Consider the following 15049-nt stretch of genomic DNA (forward strand, 5'->3'; position numbering starts at 1 on the left):
GGGTACAGCCACAGGGACGTTTTATTTGTCGTTCAGGAATATATCAATGCAACTAAACGATTCTTTTTTTAAATTACATGCGCAGTACATATTTCCAACTGTCAATTATCACTTCAAATCATCATCAACTAACTAGCACTTTAGGAATGAAGCAATTCAGAAAGTACGGGGAAACTTCACCTGCTGCAGGTCCCATCCCCTCCATTGGGTATACGTGCCATGTCCAGAGGAAAACAGCAACAATACCCTGGCAATGAACGTTTGTGCCACACACTTCGTGCGCATGCGGCAAGCCAGACAAGACGACACATGTGGAGAATGTGGCAGAAGGGCGCACGGTGCTCAAACAGCTCCTCGAGACGGAATCGTTAATCTCTTGTCTGCAATTTAGGCGATCAGTTTGAACGTTTTGTTAAATATTTCAACGAGTAGATCGCTACTGAAAACTAGCAAACCGTGAAGCGAAGGAAAGCATAGGGGACGTAAATTGTATTGTTTTAGGTGTGTTTCAGTATTTGTGCTATAAATGTGAACACCGTGAAATGAACGAAAACTTGCCGCCGGCAGGCACAGAACCTGAAACCTTCGGATTACGGAGCCGATACTTTCACCAATTGAGCTATGTACGACAACATTCGTCCCCTCAAACACTTTGTGGGATACTTTGGGGTGTAAATACCGTTTTTATATTGGAGGGTATGCGGTGCCCGCAGAAACCTTGTCCGAGAGCTGTATATGCATACTCATCGACCCATCGTCATCCTTAAATCTACCGTGGCACGTCCCCCCTCCTATGTGGGGGAGGGGGGAGGGTTGGGTTTCGGTTTGGACAGATGGTCATTACCGGAGACCTATGCCTACGCTCGAGGCAGAGCGTTCGGCAGACGTGGCTTGACTCGCTACCATGGCCCGGTGAGTCTCCTGCAGTCCCACTCGGACACGGGAGCTATCGCTTAGTGCAGCAACGCGAGTCGCCGACACTAGTTTCAGCATGTGAACATTAAACAAGGGACAAAAACGAAGACAGGCAAGGACGTTGCCCTACTAACCAATGAAAATTTATTTCTATGCGCATGGCTAAAAAAACAAAACACCAGCAAATCTGTAAGAGAGATCGGCGCCTATAGTGTCGCATCCACGAACTGGTTTTTATTGCATGCCAGAGAAATAATAAAGTTATTTTTTTTTTGTCATACCACTGACGCTGCACTGACGCACTTGCTAACTCTGAGTCCTTATTGATCTCTGTGGCTTCTTTTATATACTGCTTGAGTTCGCTGATAAGCCCATGATCAATACGGCTGGTCGAAGGGCCGCTGAGGGGGAGCATCCTATGAAGCGTTTTACACCTCCAAATTGTGGCTCCCTCGCATAGGCACAATTCTCAAATCGCTTCTCAATTCTCAAAAAGTGTGTCCTTCTCCTTCGAAATGAAATTACTTGCTACGAGCCCACACACATCAGTGCTCAAAATGTATAACGAAGTCGGTCCAACTCGCAACGCTTGTCACAAAGCAGTGAACATGTATATAGGTCACTACAAGTCTACTGCTTCGCATGAAATCGACTTCCAGAATGAGTGGGATCTGCCGTATGTGTATTTATTTTTCGCTCCAAGTATATAGCTTCAGACGTAATCATTTAATTTAGTTGTAATGTCAGAAATAATTCCTGATACTCTCTATTTAACACAAATTAAGACATTTTCATTCCTCTGAAGATATTGTGGAACACACGATGCAGCATCGGATAATCCCACGCAAAAAAACACGAAAAAGTGTTTAATGAGTGAGCAACATGTGTGGAACCATCTCATAAAGTGATTTTCGAGCCACCTCGAAGTTTCAGTGGCTGTAGCTTAAATACTGACAATTGGGCGAGCTGTTATGGATTCATTAGAGAGGGAAAAAAACGGTGAAATAGAAAGTGCTCAAAAGGCTGAAAAACACCCCGAACACAACTGTTTGCGTTCTTGCGCTTTTTAGTATTTTCGTCTTTTTCCGTCACGCCATGTTTGCGATAATGTAACAACGCATTTAACCCTGAATTCAACAATGGCCATAAAATATGGAGAAAATGCAAGATGTCTATTTATTATCGATTGATGGCCCATATCTGCTTTTTTTCTGTCTCTCTTCAGGTTCGCTATCTGTTCGACAGATCCAAGCATGCGCTAAGGATAGCACGCATAAAAATAAAGTGCTGCATGCCGTGCCCACTAAGCATATGTCAAGCTTGTGCTTACATGTTCGCTACAACTGCAGCTCGCTGAAAACGTTGTATCTGCGTGGTCATGACATCACGTGTTCGCGTATCTTATCTCTCGTTTTTTTCCTCTTCTTTTAAAAAGTTCCCTAAGTCTGTAGCGCCTTTGTCATTCGTTCCGGTTATTTTCAAATGCTGTGGCGTTGCGGTGTCGTGCGTAGCTCCGTGACGCCATCTGGTATACGGATACAGCTGGTCGACATTCAGATGTAATCGCGGAAAGTACGTACATCCGTTTCGTTGATATCATTTGCGGCACGCCACACGGACTCAAACCTACTTTAGCACAAAACGTGGAGACAAGAAAGTGTAGGAATGCGGCTGCTTGGCGACAATAGGACTTTAAATGGAGCAAATTGCTGCCAACACACACGTTGAAAGCCACTCACAAGGACAGAGGTGGCTCACTTTTGAAAGAGCTACGGCATACGAAGAAAAAGAGGGTTGAACAGTGTGTTTATATTCATCTGTTTTCTTTCTTACGTTATTTTTTATTGTTCTTTTGTTATGCGTCCAGCTTGTGAGTTCAACTTTTGTCTTCCCTGTCTAGTTCCAGTCTGGTCCGCCTAGGTGGATCAGTGGCTGGGGCACTCGGCTACTGACACGAATGTCGCTGGTTCGATCCCACCAGCGCGTTCGCATTTCGATGAAGGCGAAGCAATAGAGGCCCGTGTTCAGTGCGATGTCAGAGCATGTTAAAAAAACACCAGATGGTCGAAATTTCCGGAGCCCTTCAACAGGCGTCTGTCATAATCATATCAGGATTTTGCGACGTAAGAGCCCACATGTTATTATTAACATACTTTCAGTCTGCACTAATCATAAAACCACGTGGTTTGATATGTTTAGGTTAGCCACTGTGCAGGCACTGGCGAATCTTCGTTGCGCACCGCTGAGCTTGTCGTCTGGCAGTCTCCGTGTGGTTGTGTCATCTATTACTATTTCTTTTGTTCGACTAAGTATTGTCGCCTCCAACGAAGGCACCTGTACTCGACTGCCCTACAGCAGCCGCGGATTTACATACAGTATACGTATTACAATTGTACATATAAAAACTGTGATTTGAATGCTGCAACACAAAATAGTGTTGACATTAGGTTATGTTGTAAATCTGCGAATGAAGCTTTTTTCTAATGTCGCTCATTTCTACAAATTCAAAGCCTTGGGTATGTATATAATGAGAGCGCTTGTTTTGTTTCATTTTTCGAAGACTATGTGCATACTTATAATGGATGTTTTCGTTTTATTTTGGTTTCTTGCATAAAATTTGTGTAGGGCCACTGCGTGGCGTCCAATTGTAACAGGCTTGGAAACATAGTCAAGTGCTACAGAGCTTTTTTTTTCATACCCTCTACTCTGTAGAGTAGTAAAACAAATGAAATGAAATGGTTCTCACTTGACCCGGCCGTCTCGAAAAACATTTGGGTACATGCAGCTTGAGTTGATTCCCGCCATTTGGTGGTCTCGTTATTTTGAGTGAAATAAATTTGAGATGTGGCTCATTATTGTCATCTTCATTTTTCGATATTAGGCCCTTCAGTAATAGGCGTGCATGCATGCATCCATGTATGTATGTATGTATGTATGTATGTATGTATGTATGTATGTATGTATGTATGTATGTATGTATGTATGTATGTATGTATGTATGTATGTATGTATGTATGTATGTATGTATGTATGTATGTGTGTGTATGTATGTATGTATGTATGTATGTATGTATGTATGTATGTATGTATGTACGTACGTACGTACGTGCGTATGTACGTACGTACGTATGTATGTATGTATGTATGTATGTATGTATGTATGTATGTATGTATGTATGTATGTATGTATGTATGTATGTATGTATGTATGTATGTATGTTTAACAATTTGTTGACATTGTCCTGCTAAGAACGGTAAGAACTGTCAAGAAATTTGCAAGTCACTTCTAATAAATCTCTGCAGCCTTTTCAACAAAATTACGATATAGCCTTCTGACTCGGTGTTTGACGTAGTATCAAGCTGATTAAAAAGAAGGCGCAGTACTTTCTATCTATTTAGCAGTTCTCACTTAACCCAAGTGGCAGCGCCGGTGGTGGGTACGGCGTTGACAAGTATACGTTCACAAGCCCGTACCACGTTTATTTTCATCAACGTGTCGACAGTGTTGATTGATTGATTGATCTGTGGGGTTTAACGTCTCGAAAACCACCATATGATTATGGGAGACACCGTGGAAATTTCGACCACCTGGGGCTCTTTAACGTGTACCCAAATCTGGGCACATGGGCCTACAGCATTTTCGTCTCCATCGAAAATACAGCCACCACAGCTGGAATTCAATCCGGCGACCTGCGGCTCAGTAGCCGAATACCTTAGCCACTAGACCACCGCGGCGGGGCGTGGCGACACTGTTGCCGGAACACAAGTAAAAGACTAGATTAAAGACAACCTGCAACCTACAGTAAAAGACAACCTGCAACCTACTGTGTATCCCGTCGATTATGTTATTTTTCATGGGAAGCGCGTTCGTGGCACACATGTCGGGGTGGCGTCAGCGGCATATCACGCAAAAATATCCGGCAAGCGTACAAAAGTACTGTCTTCAAAAGTTCGCTGGTCACATGCGTATTTGCATGCGCTGTTTTCCAATGAGAGATGGCCTCTTCACCATGGGCTTAATTGTCGGCGATCATCCGTTCCCGATATGGCAATTTGTATCTTTTATTAAAGTGAATGGTCGTTTGGCGTCGTCACATTTTATTCTTGCGTGAGTATGAATGCATGACCCAAGTTGTTGTCTGCGGCAACAGAAAAGTCACTGTGCTTAAAATATGCGTGATGGTCTGATTCCCGCAATGAAGTAGGGAAAAAGTCAAGACCAAGCATTGTGCTATGAGTATTAATATAGTTATACATATCGACCAAAATGCGAACTACAGGCGCTGCTACATAACTCAACGTAGCGTTCTTTCGTTCTCAACACTTCTCGAAACAACGAAGTTCCTTAGCCTTCGTATGCCACTATTGATTGTTTGTAGCAGAATGTTGTGTGTTCCGCATACTCCAAGAAAATCGTCCATGTCACTGCTGAGGACCATTATGCCGGCGTAGCCTTCCTTCCGGACAAACTCGACCTGGAATAACAATGTGCACATAAAATAAAAAAGAATTGAGCAGGCCTCGCACTCTTGCAACATAGGAAAGCAAAAGCTACACTCATGTGAGACAAATGATCATGAGCTACAACGAGCGAATACACGTGTTTTGCATTTAAATCCACTCTTCGAATGCCTCATGCGAACGCTTTTAAATTTCTAGATATTAAGGAGGATAATCTTTCTTAGGATGCTTGAACTTAGAAATTTTGGTATGTATGTATGTATGTATGTATGTATGTATGTATGTATGTATGTATGTATGTATGTATGTATGTATGTATGTATGTATGTATGTATGTATGTATGTATGTATGTATGTATGTATGTATGTATGTATGTATGTATGTATGTATGTATGTATGTATGTACGGCTGTCACCGGATTCAGCCACTTGGCGAAAGTTTAAGCTCTTGCTTAACGCCCAGCCATCTTGATCTCGTGGCTGCGTTCATACTTGTGAGCATTGCCGATCAAAAACAACAAATATTACTCATATCTGAGGCACAGCATCGATACGCAAGTATTAGGCGGTGTGTTTCTTTAATATAAAAAATGTTTAGATACGTAACTATAAAGAACCTCCTGTTTCTCACTCTGCGTTAACAATGTGACGCTATGTACAAAAAGCGGGTGTCTCTATACGCTTCGCCAAGACTACACAGTTCTGCCACCTACCAGTGGCTTTGCGTTCTAAACAAGCTTCGTGAGTGTGAGTGAGAATTTATTAGAAGGCAGAGAGGTCGGCCTGAGCTAGTTCGCTCTAGCCTGCTACTCTACACAGGAGATAAGGGAAAGGGGAAAGAAAGAGGGATGAAGGGTGATGATGGGGACAAGAAGAGGTGGTGCGTATGTACAGTGACCACTTAGTATAGTACCCTACAGTCTAGTTTCTAGTCCAGTGCTTTTTATAAAGTCTAGAACAGCCTTTGTAGCAGTTTTTGACACTGTTTGGTCGTTCATTGCTGACAATATGTGGCTTTCACTTAATGGTGTTCGTCCAATGCTTGCCAACGTTGCAGTTAGTATTTCTCTTTGTGCCACGTATAATGCACAGTGAGTGAGTGAAACAACTTTATTCGGTCCACAATAGACGCGAGTAAACTCAGCGTCACCTGGCTAGGCCCACTCGGGGACCATCAGGTTAAACCTGACGGCCCTCGCGCGGGCCCTCTGGACAGCCAGGATTTGAGAGGTCTGGTCCTGGGCCTTAATGAGTCGCTTCATTTCCTCTTGCGTGAAAGGGGGACCGGCAGAGGCGCAGCCCCACAGTACATGCTCGAAGTCCGCATAACCACCACACAGGGGGCAGTCCGGGCTTGGAAACCGTTCAGGGTACATTGTGTGCAGTGCCGCAGGGCTCGGGTAAGTGTTTGTTTGTAGCAGTCGGAGAGTAACAGCTTGGGCCCTGCATAGCGAGGAGTGTGGTAGAGGCAGCAGTCTTCTTGACAGATAGTGGTGCTTGCATATCTCGTTGTACGAGCAGAGAGGCTCAGGTCGCCCAGGAGATGACGCGTTACCCGGCACACGGTCAGTCAAACCTCGTGCAGCCGAGTGCGCCTCCTCGTTGGGATTGAGCGAGGCACCCTCAATGGTTCCAAGGTGCGCAGGAAACCAGACCAATGAGTGATTTTTGAGGTCTTTGACTTTTTGAATAATCTGTAGGACCTGGGGAGCCACCATGCCCATCTGGAAGGCCTTGATAGCGGCCTTGGAGTCTGAATAAATTGTGTCATGTACACCGTCAGTCAATGCAAGAGCAATGGCAACCTGCTCTGCAACGCTGGAACTAGAAGTGCGGATGGTAGCGCAGCTGATGACTCTGCAATCACAGTCGACGACCACTGAGGAGAAGGCTTCTTCTTGAATGTACGAAGCAGCATCGACGAAGCAGGCTTGATCCTTGTCCAAGCGGGCACTGGCGAGCAGAGATTTACCCCTGGCTCGTCTTCGTGCTTCGTTGTAGGTTGGATGCATATTGCGCGGCATCCGCGCAATCTGGATCTTGGATCTTACGTCGTTGGGCAGCTTCACAGCGTCAGGACCGACAACCGTGGGGTTTCGTCCCAGCATGCCGAGTATGGCTCTACCCGCTGGGTTGCCAGACAGTCTGACAAACTGTGCAAACTCTTGTGCTTCGACAATTTCTTCGAACGTGTTGTGGATTCCCAACTTCAGGAGGTCTTCCGTGTGCGTTCGAACGGGAATGCCAAGGGCCAGCTTGAAGACTCTTTTGATTATGGCATTGATTTTGTTGCGCTCCGACACGAGCCAGTTGTGCATAGCCGCCGAATAAGCGAGGTGGCATAGCACGAATGCGTAGATAATTCGGATCAGATTGTCCTCCCTGATTCCGCGGTGCCTGTTAGCGATTCTTCGAATCAGTCCGAGGGCGCTTTCGGTCTCGGAACAAATGCGTTTGACGGCGGCTCCATTGGCTCCGTTAGACTCGATAAACATTCCAAGGACCCTGATAGTGTCCACCCGCGGAACTGGGGAGCCGTTACCGGTGAATAACGTAATGTGGCTCTCCATTGCTGGCTTCCAGGACCGGTGAGAACCGCCTCTGGGCCTCTTCTTATACAGTAAGAGCTCGGACTTAGCGGGCGAGCACCTTAGCCCGGTGGGGATGAGATAGCGCTCCGTCACATCGATGGCCTCTTGCAAAGCACTCTCGACCTGACCCTCACATCCGCTGAGGCACCAGATGGTGATGTCGTCTGCGTAGATCGTGTGGTTAATGTTCGGGATTTTGTTCAAGGCCCTCGACAGGTTGATCATGCAGATATTGAACAGCGTCGGGGAGATCAGCGCCCCCTGAGGTGTCCCTTTTGGCCCAAGGGTAATTTCGTGGGTCAAAAAATCGTCAATCTTCAGTCTTGTGGACCACGACGAAAGGAAGGAGCGCACAAAATTGTACGCCCGCTTGCCGACGTGAAACTCAGACAAGCTCTTGAGAATAAAGGCGTGTGATATGTTGTCAAAAGCCTTTTCCAAATCCAATCCAAGAATCACCTTGGTGTCGGCGGAGCCGGAGTCAATGACCTGGTGCTTGATCAGCTTCATGGCGTCCTGAGTCGAGAGCCCCGACCGAAAGCCAATCATGTTGTGGGTATAGCATTCGTTAGACTCGAGGTGGTCAGTAAGGCGGTTGAGCATGGCGTGCTCGGCCACCTTCCCGACGCACGACGTCAACGAGATTGGCCTAAGATTCTCGATGCTCGGTGCCTTACCCGGCTTGGGTATCAGTACTGTGCAGGCCGCTTTCCAGCTCTTGGGAATGAGACCGCTGCGCCAGATTTCGTTGATCTTGTCTGTAAGAAACTCGATCGAGTCGTCGTCGAGGTGCTTGAGCATTTTGTTGGTTACCCCATCTGGCCCAGGGGCGGATCTGCTATTGAGGGATGCGAGAACCCGCTTGACCTCAGCCACGGTGAAGTCCTCGTCCATCGATGGCGCGTCGCGCCCCTCATAGTCGGGAAACTGGGGAGCTACCGGATCGTCCGTGCCCGCCAGGTACTTGTCTATGAGCTTCTCCGTGATCGCCTCATCTGGAGTTGAGTCGGTGGCCAAATGGACAGCTTTCGCCAAAGCTCTCTTCTGATTGGACTTGGTGTTGCCGTCGTGCAGTAGGTGTTTGAGGAGTCTCCAGCTTTTACCGGTCTTGAGTTGGCCCTCCATAGAATCACAGAGCTCATCCCATTGCTGCTTGCATAAGACCTTGCAAAGATCTTCTACCGTTTTGTTGATTTCGGACATTTTCTTGCGCAGTCTTCTGTTATGGCGCTGAGTCTTCCATCTCGCGAGGAGTGCCTGCTTGGCTTCCAACAGATGCGCGAGCCTACTGTCCATCCTGTCCACCTCCAGATCGGTTGTCACCTCTTTGGTGGCGCTGGCCACATCTTTAACCCGTCGCACCAAGAGTCTAGGTCCACATCCGGGGAAAGGGCGCGCTCGGAGCGGTTGGCTCGGAACAAGTCCCAGTCGATGAACTTAAAGGTCCTCGTCTTGTTGCGGGCAACCTCTATGAGCACTTCGATGATGCAATGATCGCTACCGAGGTCGATAGCTGTGTTGGTCCATTTGACGTTCTCCAGACTCTTGACAAAGGTGAGATCCGGGGTTGTATCTCGGCACACCGAGTTCCCTCTCCTGGTCGGGAAGTCCTTATTGGTTACCAGTGTCAGATCTTCCTCCGTTGCCGTGAGCCATATGTCTCTACCCTTCTTCGTATTGGTGAGGTAACCCCACGCCTGATGCTGGGCATTGAAGTCCCCCATGACGACAAGAGGTTGACAGCCGGCAAAATGCACGGCCTTCTTCAGAAGACCACCAGCCCTGGCTCTGTGTACGCTGGGCCTGCAGTAGACATTTAATATGAAAATACTGTTCCTTCGTAAGCACCGCTTAGGGGGGTCGACTAGGAGTTCCGTCATGACGTACTCGACCCCATTGTCCGCTGGACCGAGGTCTCGCTGAATGCACGTGAACCTTTTACTGACCAGAGTGGCCACCCTCCTTCCCCCTTCAGTGGAAGCCACAGTGACGAAACCAGGGAGCCTGATGTGTGATGATGTGATCGTTTCTTGCAAGGTGATAACTTGGGGTTTATCCTTTATGCCTTTTAGGTATTGTCGCAGGGTCGCCCGTTTGCTGACGAACCCTGCGCAATTCCACTGCCACATTGTTATGACGTTAGTTTCGTTATCCATGTTTGGGCTTGGGGATGGGTTTCGAGAGGGCCGCCTGCAGGATGGCACCCTCTGTCGGCGGGGCAATGACACTGTTCAAGTTTGGGACTGGTGTTGTCGATGTGCTTGGCAAAAATCCGTGGTGGGTCCCCTCCAGTCTAAGTATTCTCTCGCTGAGGGCGACCAGACCCAGCTGGGGGTGCGCGATCATTTCTTGCACTTGAGAGAGGCCTGACTGTATGTTGGAGAGGGACTTCTTGAGCTCCGAAAGGAGCTCCAGAGTCTCGTCTTCCCTTCAGCTATCCAGGGCGCGACGCTTCACTGCACCCGCCTTGGGGGGAGCCTCCGTATAATGCACAGTCACAAAATATGTGAGCTATCATTTCGCGCACTTGGCAGCGTTCACAATTTGGGCTGTCCGCACGGCCGATTAGGTGGGTGTAGTGACGAGTGAAGGCGACGCCCAGGCGAATTCGGCGCAGTATGTTAGCATGTCTTCAGCTGATTTTATCTGGAAGACAAAAAGTCATACTGGGGTCTGTTTCCCGCAGGCGCTTGTTCCGGTGATCTGGTAGCAACCAGTAAGTGGCAGCGCATTCGCGCATGAGTGATCTCAACAATGTGTTGACGTCACCTCGCGAGTAGGGTACTTTGACGTACATAGGAGCGTTGTATATTGCCGCTCTTGCTTCGCTATCGGCTGTTTCGTTGCCAACCAGGCCGCAGTGTCCAGGAATCCATTGGAGTGTAATCAAGTGACCGCCCCTGTGTGTTAGGTCAAATGCTTGGACGATTCCTAACGTTAACTCGTAAAATTGGCCTCTTCTTAAGCAAGAATGGATAGCTTGAAGCGCTGATTTTGAATAAGACAGAATCGTCCATTTACGCGGTGCTTGGTCGTTCACAAATTTTATGGCTTCTTGTGTAGCAACAAGTTCTGCAGCTGTCGAAGATGACCTATGATCTAATTTGTACTGTCGGGAAATACCGAGTTGAGGGATCACGAAGGCTGCAGCTGAGGCGGATGAAGTTACGGATCCATCGGTGTAAATGTGCACACAGTCGCTGTATCGGTCATCTAAATGTGCCAAGGTGAGTTGCTTGAGGGCAATATAAGAAACATGCGACTTACACGAAATTCCACGTATGTGAAGGCACACCAGCGGTTTAGTCAATGTCCATGGAGGCACTGCAGGGATTACGGCAGGTGCAAAGCCTGACGGGATCATGTGTCTATACGTATCGAGGCATCGCGAATAGGTACAGCCTGGTCGGTCCACTTGTAGCGAAGATAACGGGTGCTGTGCATGTCGGGTCAGCAGACGAAGATGCACTCGAAGAGGCTCACAGGACGTGTAAACCTGTATAGGGTATGTGCGTGACTCCTCTATAGTGCCAGAGGTAGATGTGCACCGTGGCAGGCCAAGGCATATTCTCAGTGCTCGTGCCTGAAGGCTCTCTAAAGTACGAAGGCACGTTGCCCGCATGCTGGAAAGCACAGGTGAGCTGTACCTTATATAGCCCACAAACAATGCCTTGTATAACTGCAGAAGACTTTTCTCCGAAGGGCCCCATCTCAGTCCTGCTATGACACGAAGAACATACACAAAACTGATTAGTTTGTTTCTAAGCACAGTCACATGCTTTGACCAGGACAGGTTGCGATCAATGACGACCCCTAAATAGCGGTGGTGCTTAACCACGGGAATCACTGCTCCGTGAGCGAAGATTGGGTACCGCGACATTGATTTCTTCGTAAATGCCAATGCAGCACATTTTGCTATTGAAAGTTCCAGGCCCTGACGACGTAAGTACTTAGATGTTATTGATGTGCCTTGTTGTAGCCTTGCTCGCAGTTGTGGTCGCGTTGCTTCAGATGCCCATATGCATATGTAGTCCGCATACGCACTGATTCTGACAACGTCGGGAAGCCCAGCTTCAAGGCCAATGAGTGTTATGTTAAAAAGCATGGGGCTCAGGACGGCGCCTTGCGGAACTCCACGGCTTACGAGGTGCCTGGCCGTGTCACCGTCGAAACAAGCTTCGATTTCCCCACATTACAGCCAGATGGCATCCACGCCAGACGCAGTGCCTCCAGACAGACGACTATCGTTTTTTGACATTTGCAGTGAAGCACGCATGTAGATATGTAGCCTATTCTTGCATCGCATTTATTTTTGGTGTCGATATGTGAAATTTGTTTTTACCGAACAATCGCCTCTTATCCGAGTCCTAAAATTTTCTAATTGAGCACTCTTCCATAAGTGAAATTACGCCGGCGTGTGCAACGTGTTTTTGGTACGTTGCGGCTATATATAGACTGTCTCACCAAAGACGTATAGGTGCCGCCATCTCGGGCGGTTAAGCCAATGTTTTCTTCTTTTTGCATATTTCGACGTGAATGAATAAGGCGCTGAAACATCGTCTGCACCACCCCAACCATTTTCATGCATATACGCCTACCGAAGCACTGTTCGTTTAGTTTTTAAATATATACAAAACACAAAGGTTAACAGCCAAATATGGCGTCACTAAAACCCACCCGTAAAACAGTCTACATAAGTAACTGGCAGGCCACTGCCGTTCCTGTCTTCTATCCGCCATAGCCGAGCCCACGGAGCACATACGTCTGAGTGACCACACAGCGTTCACGTTCCTGTGGCGGATCGCTTGGTGAAGTCTACGTGTTTTTATCGTTTGCCTTGCGCTATGGCGAAATGGAATAGTTTAGGACACTATGCAGCCCGCAGCGAAGCAGTGTTGACTGGGATGCTCCTTGTCAGCTGTGTCCGAGACCATGGTGTCGTACTTGTAAATAAGTGAAACAACTTCACACGAGATTGGGAAAATTAGTTGCCTGTTATTAAGTGATGCCCGCGTACAAGAACGTTGTTTAACGTCTTGAAGTTCTTCCCGTTTATGCGCATGAGCGATCTGTCCCGCTTCTATAGGACAGCTCCTTCGTGCGACCGCACGGGTTTGTGATCCATCCCCTTTGGTAAATAGTATACGTCCCCGAGTCTGCTTCTTTTTGATCTCACTTATACTTACTTCTCGCGCGGTGGTCAAGTACCGCACACACCGCCTTTGCGACGTGCGGCGTTGACGGGAAATGCGATAACCGCACAGCGTGACTCGGTGTCCTTTGCTGTTATGGAAATGGTGATGGCGGCACATGCAAAGATCGCATCTTAGAGTTCCGCGTTGTGACGTACTCGCAAGTTGTATGTAGCGGTTACAGTGGCTGGCTATTGCCCCGAAGGTAATGGGTTCGGTCCCATCTGAGGCGGTCGCATGTCAGTGGTGATGTAATGCTTGAGACCCGTGTACTGAGCAACATCAGTGCACGTTAACGGACACTAAATGGTGTGAAATTCCGGAGCCCTCCTCTATGGCTTGCCTGATACCAATATGGCGGTTTTGCAACGTGAAATCCCCCCGTATTTTTATCATTCAAGTATGTCGTGTGTCGGAGGGCTCGAGCTGTAGGTCCTTAACGCTGCTAATTGGGAGTTCAGCTTTGCATTTACGTTTATCCCATCTCAGGAGCGCAAACACGGATGAAATGGCATCCGCTATACGTTCGGTGATACATTTACACATTTGAACGTCTCCCGAATTTGCGAGTTCCGCCTGTAACAAGCGGACTTGTTTGTTTCTTTTCACCGAGTCACTTGTAGAATTTTTCACCCACGTAATTATCGCGTTTTCCGGGCCTATTTCCATTTCTTAAGCGAATATATTTATTTTAGTGATCATCACGTTTACAAATAACACGTTCATCGTTTGGTAACTGCGCCTTTGTTGGTGACTTCGAGTAGTTTAGTGTTGAAACCAAACATACGTTAAATATGATCAACAATTAAGGTTGAACATGCATTGGCAAAAGAGCATTCAACTGAACAGAAACTACCGTGCAGATAATGTTAAAAATTAAATATGTGCTTTCGTTCATAGTTGCACATACTTAATCTGTTCAAAATAATTAATATGAGAATATCAGTGAACTTAACATTTTTTCCAGATGCAGAAAAATAATTAAATTGTCGCTCCTTCCGGGCTTCCCTTATGGTGATTATTTGCTTCTTATCTAGGATAACGTCTCGCAACTCTGACGTGTACACACCCACAGTTAGCTTGCGCTCACCAGCAAAATCATATTGGCTAAATTGTTTACTTCACGTTACCTTCTTGGCGATGCTTTCTTCGTCTTCGTATCCCACCCAGTCCTGGCCATTGGTTGCGTACGGGCACATTCCTTGCGAGTCGAAGCTGCGTCTCCACGAGCCAAACTTGATGTTCTTGCAAATCTGAAGTGAAAGTGGGTCAGTACACTCTAAAAACTAAGAGAGTGCTGGGCACTCTTTTTGGGAGAGGGCTTTCTCGTCCCATATTTCACTGTTCTTTCGAGAGTAAATGACCTCTTCGTGAGGCAGAGTACAGTGATTTCCCCAAACGGGTCAAAGCACTCCACTTCAACAGAGTAGCATAACGCTGCATTGCCGAAGCAGAGTAGCATGGCCCCACCACAGAGAGTAACAGTACACCTGACGAAAAAAAAAAGGAGAACTTGAGCAGAAATTGGGCTTTTTAACTGTTTTTGACGGATCTCCTCGCGCGCGCGGAATGTAAGGATAGCTTAAAACGAACACTACGAAAAAGAAAACGATTGATGTTCAAATCACAACTAAGTGTGATTCAAACCTTCAAACTCCAGACGAACTGCAGATTTCCAGCCCACCACACTAACCACTACACCACACTTACCTTTTTTTTATTGTGACTACACCACACTGACAGACGGCAATCGGGCGTTTTTTGTTATGTCGCAAGTAATTTTAGTGACATGTCTGCAATTTCTTGTTTAGACGCATAGGTTTGAGTGTATCTGCACTTCTCAAAACTAGCCGGACCGTAGCTAACGTTTTTAATGTGTTTGTTTAGTGC

General features: G+C 47.0%; 1 protein-coding gene across 3 annotated transcripts in view; it reads right to left on the reverse strand.

Annotated features, from left to right (window-relative positions):
• Positions 1-4956: 4956 nt before the first annotated feature.
• The window catches only part of LOC119170761 (endochitinase), a 51941-nt gene continuing 41848 nt past the window's right edge, over positions 4957-15049 (reverse strand). For all 3 annotated transcript variants that reach the window (XM_075886746.1, XM_037422021.2, XM_037422020.2), the window contains 2 exons: positions 14290-14412; positions 4957-5390 (listed from right to left, as the gene is read on the reverse strand). In XM_075886746.1, coding sequence (XP_075742861.1) covers positions 5211-5390; positions 14290-14412 — 303 coding nt within the window. In that variant the 3' untranslated portion in view covers positions 4957-5210. The remainder of the gene's footprint in view (positions 5391-14289; positions 14413-15049) is intronic.

The sequence above is a fragment of the Rhipicephalus microplus genome, chromosome 2 (genome assembly GCF_043290135.1).
Source record: "Rhipicephalus microplus isolate Deutch F79 chromosome 2, USDA_Rmic, whole genome shotgun sequence".
Classification (NCBI taxonomy): Eukaryota; Metazoa; Arthropoda; class Arachnida; order Ixodida; family Ixodidae; genus Rhipicephalus; species Rhipicephalus microplus.